Here is a 10,835-nt window from a genome sequence, read left to right as displayed (position 1 = left end):
GGAATAGAGGCTAATTAATCTTACAATATTAATTAAAGAACAAAAACCAAAATAAATATTTTCTTTTTGTTAAAAATTTCGTGATCTTTTAAAAGAATTATGAAAGAAAAGGCCGGGATCACCCTTCAAGAAATGAACAATGTGTTAGGGCGGAGATATATACGGGGTGAAGTAGCATTAGCAATAATCAGCTTCAACTTATTCATCAACTATGCTGGAAACTACCAACTTGCCAGTTTTGTTCGAAAGGCGAATGGCTATTTGGTCTAACCATTTTTTTTAAAATCAGAAATTCTATTAATTTAACAAAGAGCCCAATATATTTAAGTGGGTTAAAGTATAAATTTTTGCCGGTGCCTCTTCCATACACACAGTATTTAGTATGGTAAGAACAAGTTTAACTAATGATTCAGTTACACAATTATAAAAAAAAATCTAGTGAATTTTAAATAAAATATTTTGGTTTTTATTCTTAAAATAGTATTTCTTTTAATTTTTTCATTTGATTAAATATTTTATAATAAACTGTTAGTTAAAATATTATTTTCAAATATTATTCATCTCATATTACATAATCATTTTCGTCATATCACCATGCCATTTTTATCATTTACCATCGTCAATTCGATCATTAATTTTATTCTATTAATTTAAACCGTTTAAAAAAGGTAATTTTATGACACGTTAATTCTACTTTCGCTCCACCTTCACTTTCACTCCACTTCAAGTTCCAATATTACTTTTAAATATTAAGAATATTTAAGATTTTTTAAAAATATTAAAGAAAAAATATATTTTATTTATTCTATTATATAAAAATTGAGTTTTTGCACTTAATGATAAAACTAACGTGACATATTTTTGAGAGTATTTCTTGATTTATTTCTTTTAACTCATTAAATACAATTCATTACGTGGATTAATTATATCAACTAATTAATTTGATTAGATATTTAAATATCACACAATTTAATATTATGTATATCAATTAATTGAATATAATTGTTAGAATATAATTAGAATCAATCAGATCAATTAGTATTATTCAACATATCTGAATATTTATTATAGGATATTACGTCTTTATTATTTCGATTCTCTTATCACCTGTAAATACCCTTCTATTTATATCATTCTACACAACTTGAATACTTACAAATCTTTTTCCTATTACTCCCTCTCCCCTTTCTAACATGGTATCAGAGCCATGATATCTTGCTTGAGGAGGATAAGTTGATTTTCTTCTAGTGAAATCACCATACTTTTTATACTTTTCTTCCGTGCTATTTTTTTCCTTTTCTTTTGTCAATGCTTTGATGCTTTTCTGACCTTTACCAATTAGTTCATCCACTACTTACTTATTCTCATAGAGAAACCATATGCTTTTCGTCACCTTCCGATAGTTTGTCATCTCTTCACACTTTGTCACTTTTCAGGAATTTTCTGGCAGTACGCCATTTTTTCAACAGTTTTTTGGCAGTTCGCCACTCTTGCGGTAGTTTCGTCAACGTTCTCTTCCGGCAGTTTTGTTTGCGCTTCCTTCTGATAGTTCCGTTTGCATTTCCTTGTGGCAGTTCCGTCTGCACTTTCTTGTGGTAGTTTCGTCTGCGCTTCTTTCCGATAGTTTCGTCTGTGCTTCCTTTCGGAAGTTCTTTCCGGCAGTTCTGTCTGCATCCGTTCTGTTAGTTTATGTATTTTTTTATTTAGTTATTTTAAATAAGTTTCAAACTCATGTTGCCACTTGAGTTTGAGGGGAAGTTAGAGTATAATTAGGATCAATTAACATTATTTAACATATCTGAATATTTATTATAAGATATTATGTATTTATTATTTCGATTCTCTTAGCACCTATAAATACCCTTCTATATTGTATCATTCTACACAACATGAATACACACAAACCTTTTCTCTACTGCTCTCTCTTACCATTTCTAATAATAATAAATACAATTTAATCTAGTTAGCAATTCATTATTTTATAGTATTCTATATATATAAACATGACAGAATAAAATTGTAAAAAATTTTTTTTATCACTTTGGATATTTTAACTCTTTTTTTTTCTCTTTACGTGTAATTTTGTTTTGCGTTAATTTTGTTTATTTAATGATAAAATATACTCATGTTAATTCTATGATATAATAGTTTATTTTTCTCCTATGTATTTTGATTTGTATAGTTACTATTGATCTTACTATCTTTGTTTTCTTGAATTATTTTTTATTTTTTGTATGACTTGATAATTTAAATAAATAAGCAAAGAAAGAAAAAAAATGATGGCCAAAAACAGAAGCTAGAAATCTAAAACAACAACATCATTTCTTATTATTATTATTATTATTATTATTATTATTATTATTATTATTATTATTATTATTTTTAATATGAACTTTATTATTTCTTTTCTAACCTTCTTTAATATAAGTTTCATTTCTTTTTTTTATCATTATTATTAATGCTTTTATTATTTTCTTCTCTAATTATAAATCTCCTTATAATAATTCTTTGATAGAATATTTTTTGGTCTAATAGATTTTTTTCTATTTTTTGTCAAAAATAATTTATATTAGAAGAAAAAAAAGAAGAGACAAATCAAATTTTAAAATTCGAATTTAAATAAGATGTGGAAAGGGTAACTATTGAATTTATTTGGTAGATTTAAACTCTTTGTATTATCATCATTGAAAATTTTAAATACCATTATAAAATTTTAGATATTTTTTTATCTTATTGTTCTTAAATTATACATTATACCATGTATTTGAAAAGTTTCATCTTTTTTGAAATAAGTGTGACATTATATACTTTTTTGGATACAAAGGATAATGAAGTTGAAGTGTGTAACAAAATTGATTATATAATAAAATACACATTTTTAGAATTTTCAACACAGTTAACAAATTTTTAGTTTCAAAATAAATTTGTACTCTATTTTTTATCTTTTATTTAATTTTTTTATAATTTTTTCTTGATTTTCTTAATTAATTATGATTGTAATAAATCATCACAAATTTGTATTTTGTAGAGAAAATTTATCAATCATAAAATTAAGAAGAGTTAACCAAAAAATTTAAAAAATATTGATTAATCACAAAATAAAAAACTTATGAATAATGCTCTAATTATGTTGTAAAATACAAATTGGGATTATTTAAAATTATTTTCTTATCACTAATGTTAATTTATATTATAATAAGATAAAAAATAAAAATTGTATATAATAATTTAATTTAATTATTTATACTATCAAAATATTTTTTTATTATATCTCATACATTTTTATTCATTGGTGATCTTTAATTGTCTATTTTAAATAAAAATTTGAATTGATTGAATTAATTTCTTTTCAATTAGTAATATAATTATTGTAACATTTACTTTGTTCGGTAATATTTTTTAATTTATTTAATCTGATTAATCATCTCTTTCTTATTTTATGCTAATTTAACTAATTAAAGTTAATAAATTTTAGTTATTTTAATTCTTGTAACTTTTTATTCTGTTCATATATTTTAATTAATGTATTAATACAATTTTAATATTTATATGTCATTAATAATAATGATCTCATTTTAAAGTGACATTTTATCCCCATATATATATATATACATATAATATGTTTAATTGTAAAAAAATTACTCTTTTTTTTATGATGAGATTAGACATATTTATATTCAATTTATTTGATAACTTAATTAGAATTAATTATATTAAAAAATTAGATTAAGATTATGATAGAATAATTATATTGTTATTAATTAATTATATTAAAAGATTAAGATTATGATGGACTATCATTATTTTATTTTTTTTATTTTTGATATTAATTCAGATATTTAATTTTTTTTATTTTTATTTTTTATTCTCTTATTCTATATGTTTATTCCCATAAATTTTGCTAAATTAAATAAGGTATTGTATATCTTCTTTTTATTCCTCTTTTATATACAGATAAAATTTATTAAATTATTTCTCTTCTGTCTAATAATTTTGTTTCTCTTCTATTTATATTTTTTTCTTCAATATTTTATGGGTTCTTATTTTTCTAATTTTTATTTTAACTTATATATTTGTTCTTATATATTTGTTCTTATTTTTCTTATATATTTATGTGTAATATACATTCTTATATATGTTATAAGAATATGATTTGATTCCATTAACTTGCCATTTTTTTTTGAAAAATCTAAAGTTAAAGCACAAAAATATATTTATAGATATTTTACTTTTTTAACTAAAAAAATGTAATATTTTTTGCCATATTTGTTGAAATCCTAAGTTAAATATGAATATTGATTTTTGAAATAGAATAAATATATTTTAAATTTTTAGCATCTAAACACAATAATCTATCAATGTTAAAATTATTTAGATAGATAAGTAGTAGTGAATATAGAATTATTTAGGATGGACGAATTTAAAAATATTATATTCAGTTCTCAATAGTCAACCTCTTATTGAACAATTTAATGTTCAAAAGATTTTTGAAGAAATGAAATAATTTTAGCTATATAATTGTTTGTAAAAATTTAATTAATTCAAGATATTTATTGTCGTTGATTAAAAAAGTAAATTAAAATGACAATTTAATATTTTTATACTCTTAAAATATTATTTATTTATTTTTCTAGCATTCTTTATCATCCAATATCACATTAATATAATTTAATTTAATAAATTTATTTATCATCGTTTGATTGAATAAAAATTTTATTTTACTAAAAATCTTAGGATTTCTCAACCTCAAGATTATCCATATCAAATCATTAAGAAATATAATTGAGAGCGCGAAAGCGTCCCTTTATTCGAAAGCATGATTAAGATCAGAGAGCTTGGCTCTTGTGGTTCTTTGATCTTTGTCAACCAAAATTTTCTGTATCCCTAATAGGGCTGAATCACAACTCCACTGTGGAAAAAGAGCTACAGAGGCGAGTTTGATGTGTTAGAGACCAAAATCCTGAAGTCATTATTTGTATTTGAGTGTGACACTCATTAAACCCTAAAACTCAAATATAATAGTATCTATGGTTTTAACTCATTTATCCAAATCAAAAGTAATAATGACTTATTTAATTCAATATTTATGACAATAAATGAGATCACCATTATATAAGTCATTTAATGTGAAATTACTTAATTTGCAATTATAATTAATATATGTATTGCCCATAAATATATTAAAAAATAATAATTTTCTAACAGTCTTCTATTTGTTTTATACATATATATTTTTCTGAGATAATCACATCTTATAAATTTTATGCGCACATCTAAAAGTTATTTCCTGATTACTTTAATAATCTGGTCTGTCTCATATATAAGTTATGAAATTACCGTAACTTTTATCACATTAATGTCGCAATAAAACCACGATGATCGCCATACTAAAATACTCAACTACATAGATCAAATTTGGATGAGAAAATTTAGAAATTACATGCAAAAATGATCTCATGCACTCCTATTTTCAATAAGTCTAACTTGAATAAAAATTCTATTTTATTCAGTGATAGAGTCAGATGAAACTGCAAGGGCAACGCCCAGATTCATAGCGACAGTGACTAAGTGATGAGTGTGTGAAAGAAGAAGAGAAGAACTCAACAGACTCACAATGTGAGAGAGAGAGAGAGAGAGAGAGAGAGAGAGAGAGAGAGAGAGAGAGAGAGAGAGAGAGAGAGAGAGAGAGAGAGAGAGAGAGAGAGAGGAATTTACCTAGAGAAAAGAGACTCGACAGGAGAAAAGTGGTGACTGACTCAATAGCGACGGTAACGGTATAAGCAACGATGGCTACATGAGCTGTGAAGGAAGATGGGAGTTGTGAAGGGGTAAACGACGATGGGCTCAGCAACAATGATGATGGGAGCTGTGAGAATTTTTTGAAGAAGTCGAGAAAAAGAAGACTTTGGGTCACTACAACAAATATGGGCTTTAGCAACACCAAATTTTGCAACGCCTTAAAATTGTTCTCGTAGATAGTTTTAGACAACGGTTTTTTATAGTGTTACTGTTGAATTTAATTTTTTATTATTTTACAGCAACAAATTAAAACTGTTTTCTTTGACTATTTTAAAGAACGATTTTATAACCGTTACCATGATTTGGTTTTAAGCAACGGTTTTTTGTTGTTTAAATAATTGTACAAAAGAAACGCATAAAACCCGTTGCCAAAATGCTACACTTTAAAACCGTTCTATTAGATGGTCTTAGACAACAGTTTTTACAGTGTTACTGTTGAAGTTCAATTTTTCATTACGTTATAGCAACAAAATAAAACCGTTCTCTTTGACTATTTTAAAGAACGGTTTTATAACCATTACAACAATTTTTTATCAAACAATAATTTTCTTATATTATTTAAATAATTATACAAATTTAAATAATTTTCTCTATAAATATTAAATTTTTAGAACACTCAAAATTATTGTTATAAATATATTACAAATATTATTTATAGAAGAAATAAATTTAAAATAAATTTATAATAATGATATATTTTTGGTTTCATTCCCGCTCTAAAATTTAAGATAATATTTCTTTAACACTTGAAAAAAATTTCAACAACCTCTCTTCAAAATAAAACATAGAGACTTGTTAATTTTTCCTTCCTCTATTAGCCCTATCACTCCATAACTGACACCACTCATCATTAGAGCCATCATCGAACAATGCCAAACTTGTAACAACCCAAAATTTTGGAAAATTAAATAATAATTTATTTATAATTTATCATATTTGTTGATAATTTTTGTAAGTCCCAGATTTTTAGAAAATAAATAATGAATTATTTATAATTATATATATGATTTTCTTTTTAGAAAGGTTACGAGACTTCATGTTTTAAATTAATTTGGTTTTATATAAATTTCAATTATAAATTAGATATTTTTAATTTACTAAAATTAATGATTTTTGCTTAATTAAAATTCAGAGTTTTAGTAATTGGAGATGAAAGAGAGTTTTATATATAATTTAAATTGAAATAATTTAAAGTTTTGATTAATATTATGAACTAAAAAAATTATTTATTTATCCATAATTTTAAATTAAAGTATTTAATTACAAATAATTTGTAATTTAAAAAATAAAATAGTATTCTTAAAATTAATTATATTAATTAAAATAATTAAATTGAGTTTTAACATAAAACTCTATTCAAATCCTAAATTTCCAATTCTAAACCCTAATTCCTAATTCATTAACCCTAACCCCTTTCTACCCAACTTGCACACACATGTACCCCTCCCCTACCACCTGTTCATTCTCCACTGAGCACCCTTTCTCACCGCTACTCACTCACAGCACACACCACACACCAAATAAACAAACATACACAGACACATAAACATACATAGAGGGAGAGAGAGATTTGAGAGTGAGAACCGAAGGGAGAAGAGGAGAGTAGGGGAAGCTGTGCCTTGCCGCCGCTGCTGTATGCGAAGTCATCTTCATTACGGATCAGAACTGAGGCGAGAGAGAGGACCGCGATGGAGGAAGGAATCGCGCCGCCCAGTCGCCGTCCATGGGGAGTCGTTGCCAGCGTTGTCGCGACGAGGAGAGGAGCCCGCGTCGGAGGAGAAGAGCCGTCGCGTTCTACCACCGCTGAGGGACCAGTCGCCGTTAGAACCGTTAGTGCTGTTGTGTTCCGTCACCGCCGCCACGTCGTGACCCCGTCGTCACCACCGAAGGCTCTAGCGCTGCCGCTACTTCTATGGCCGCCATCATCTGTTGCATGTGCGAAAGGAGAGAAGAGCCTTGAGAACAAGGAAAGGAGTCATGTGAGGCTTGTGCCGAGAGGCAGAGGGCTGTTCAGCCGCCACCGCTGCTGCCATGATCACCGTTGCGGTTTCAAAAAAAAGGGGGATGCCGTCGAAGTACCTCTGATATGGTCTAGATCCCTTCCTCTAATTTGCTCTATTTCCATTCTTGCTCTGTTGCTATTTCATTGGTTACCCTATTCTCGTTTTATTTTATTTCAGCCCCTATAGCTATGATTATTGATAATGTTACTGCTGTTGCTATTGCTGAGTCTAAGCCGCTGCTGCTGTGAATTTAGAATAAGAGGGTTTGTCGCGTTTAAATTCTGCGGTATCGACTAATTGAGGTAGGGGATTTTTTTAAAAATAAACATTTTAAGTTATGAATGCCAATAAAATTAAATGAGTAACTGCAAATGGTTTATGTTTGCTTTGTGTGAATAATTGTTGGAATTGAGTTGAATCATGGCTGTAGTTGGTGATTGGTTTAATGATTTAATGTAGTGATTATTGACGATGTTGTGTATTTTAAAGTTATACTTGTTTCTAGTACTTGTTGATGATGATTTTGTATATGGAATGTTGCTATGGTTGCTGGAAATTCATTTTATGAATCAGAACATGAGATATATTGTTATAGATGAGATGCTAAAGAATGGATGCTATGATAATATGGTAACGTTGCACCTATGATATGAAATTATGATATATTGAATTAAGAGTTCTTGAGAAACTTTGGTTAGTGAAAAGAAAGTTAGAAATGTGGTTTTAGATGAATCCTAGGCTTGAATATAGGATTTGGTATGTGAGGTTGTTAGAAATACTTTGTGCAGAATTTCTGCAAAAATCTGCATAATTGGCAGCAGAACGAATGACTTTTTGGGAGCAGTCCAGACCTAATTTTTAGATGAAATTATTTTTCTGTAAAACTTTAGTGTGTCTTGAAAATTTCATAAAAATTTCAGGGAATTTGGCCAAGTGGTTTGGAAGATATGATATTTTGAAGTTTAGTGGGTGCTGCAGATTTTTCTGGTTTTCTGGTTCTGCAGTACCAACTTGCAGACGCTATAACTTTTAATTTAAACAGAATTTTGAGTTGATTTCAAAAGGATTTTAAAGATCTATCAGTCTATTTTAAGTGAGTACAAGTTTCATGTTCATATCTATTTTTTAGACTTAGATAAGTCACTTGGAAGGTTGGTTGTTTGCTGAAAACTCTGAACTAGTTTATGAAAATAGGGCTCCACTTCCAATTGATAATTAATTAATCAAATGAAGTGATATGAACCTGAAACTTGTGGATTCTGAAACTTAGGGATGTTGACTGTAATCTCACCAAAATTTAGAAGCAACGGATTAGAATTGAACTAAAAGCTAATAGCATAGAACTCGCACAAATAATATCATTTTGAATGTGTTTTAAGCTAATCATGTTTACCTTTATTTATTTGAATCTAGTTTTATTTGTTGGATAGATTCTTAACAAACAATAATGAGTGCTATCTAAAAAAATAGAATTAAAGTGAATGCCACGTTCTCAGATTCTTACAGTGTCAGGTTATTGAAGTGAATGCACATTCTTTATTCAGTAAATGATTTTCTGAAAATGGCAAGGTGGTATGCATGTACAATAGTTATTAATTAGAAGTACCAATGTTTTGTAGTTGATGAATTTCCAATTTGTTATCACTTCAGAGGTTATTGATAGATGAACTGTTATTATGTTGTATTGTTGCACTGAATGCACAATTGTGTTTTCTTGTTGTTTAGGTTGCAAAACTTTTCCAAAAGATTCAAGAAATGGTAAAGAAGAAAGCAATCTAGTATTTGTTTTGATTGGTAAGGCAGAACAAAATTTAACTTAATGCTATATGCTTGTCATGTGCCTTGGGTTAAGTGTGTGGTCATGCAGATGAAGTTGAAAGCCTTGCTGCGGCGAGGAAAGCTGCTATATCCGGTTCAAAACCTTCAGATTCTATTCTGGTATACCAATCTCTCTGGTCCTTCCTGGAGGAAAATACCCCTTTTCTTCCCCGCTATTCCTTTTTTTTTCTTTCTTTTTTTAAATAGTGTGTGAGAATGTTAAATATCATTTAAAAAATACAACCGAGAGATGTTGGATTTTCTTGGGTATTTGCGTAGTGTGTTAGTAATCCTTAAATATGAATATTTCAGGTTGTAAATGCATTACTAACTCAGATTGACAAGTTAATATCATCTCCAAATGTGATAATCCTAATCACATCCAACATAACTATTGCTATTGGTAAGCCTAAATCAAACTTCCATTCCTTCAATTATTAGCATTAGGCTTAACATTATATTTAATTTGTTAATTTTTTTGTTCACAGAAAAATTATTATGAAGTAGAAAAAGAACTTAATCACACAAATTGTGAAGATCAAATATTAGAGAGTAAAAATCACCAATTTGTGAAGATGATGAGGAATCTATTTGCTATTGTAATATATCAATCTCTTTTCTTTATGATTAGATATGGTTATGACTTAGACTTTTATTATGTAATTTTAAAGTATCTTAGTTTATTTGACTTCTAAAAGATTCACAAATATGTATGAATCTTATAGAATACTTTAAAATCAAATTTGATGGTAAATATTCAATTAGTTTTCTTTAGTAATTTGATTCAAATAGTTAAGATTATTTATTGACACTAAAAAAAAATAGTTGGAATATTAATTTTAATGCAATATGAGAAAATTATTGTAAATAAAAAAATATATAACTACAAAAAATCGTTGTCAAAAGTCACAAAAGGAATGATTTTAAAAAATTGTTGCCAAAAAACGAAACTAATGGTAACGCTTTAAAATCGTTGTCTTAAACGACTATTAAATGGCAATGGTATTAAAACCGTTGTAAAAAAACGACACTAACGGTAACGCTTTAAAATCGCTGCCTTTGTGAATAATAAAACTACAACAGTTTAAAACCGTTGCCTATTCAGTTATGGTTTTAAACCGTTGGATCATGAAAGAAAACAGTTTAAAACCGTTCTTTATCGAGTAACGGTTCGAAACCGTTGTTTAAAATTTTGTATCAAAACCGTTGTCTATA

The 10,835-nt window shown here is 27.3% G+C and overlaps 1 protein-coding gene across 7 annotated transcripts; it reads left to right on the top strand.

The window, feature by feature from the left end:
• Positions 1–7,185: 7,185 nt before the first annotated feature.
• LOC112777527 (uncharacterized) lies at positions 7,186–10,398 on the top strand. 7 transcript variants are annotated; one of them, XR_003190449.3, is made up of 6 exons: positions 7,186–7,888; positions 7,980–8,104; positions 9,528–9,596; positions 9,670–9,740; positions 9,933–10,023; positions 10,109–10,398. XR_003190449.3 is itself a non-coding variant. In XM_025821914.3 (3 exons), exons 1-3 carry the CDS (start codon positions 7,488–7,490, stop codon positions 9,671–9,673), a joined length of 453 nt encoding a protein of 150 aa, XP_025677699.1. In that variant the 5' UTR covers positions 7,230–7,487; the 3' UTR covers positions 9,674–9,890. The 7 variants fall into 7 exon arrangements, 2 of the variants coding, with proteins under 2 accessions (XP_025677699.1, XP_025677700.1); XR_003190450.3 differs by having other exon boundaries at positions 7,198–7,888; positions 9,528–9,560; positions 9,655–9,740; XR_011877303.1 differs by lacking the exon at positions 7,980–8,104.
• Positions 10,399–10,835: the final 437 nt, after the last annotated feature.

The sequence above is a fragment of the Arachis hypogaea genome, chromosome 19 (genome assembly GCF_003086295.3).
Source record: "Arachis hypogaea cultivar Tifrunner chromosome 19, arahy.Tifrunner.gnm2.J5K5, whole genome shotgun sequence".
NCBI lineage: Eukaryota > Viridiplantae > Streptophyta > Magnoliopsida > Fabales > Fabaceae > Arachis > Arachis hypogaea.
This window is presented reverse-complemented; position numbering and strand designations above follow the sequence as displayed.

What these genes read in the sequence shown, in the direction of transcription:
- LOC112777527 (XM_025821914.3), top strand. Translation starts at nt 7,488, where the DNA reads ATGGAGGAAGGAATCGCGCCGCCCAGTCGCCGTCCATGGGGAGTCGTT. An exon ending in GTCGAAGTACCTCTGATATG is followed by an intron (nt 7,889 to 9,527) that starts GTCTAGATCCCT and finishes CTTGTTGTTTAG; the next exon opens with GTTGCAAAACTTTTCCAAAA.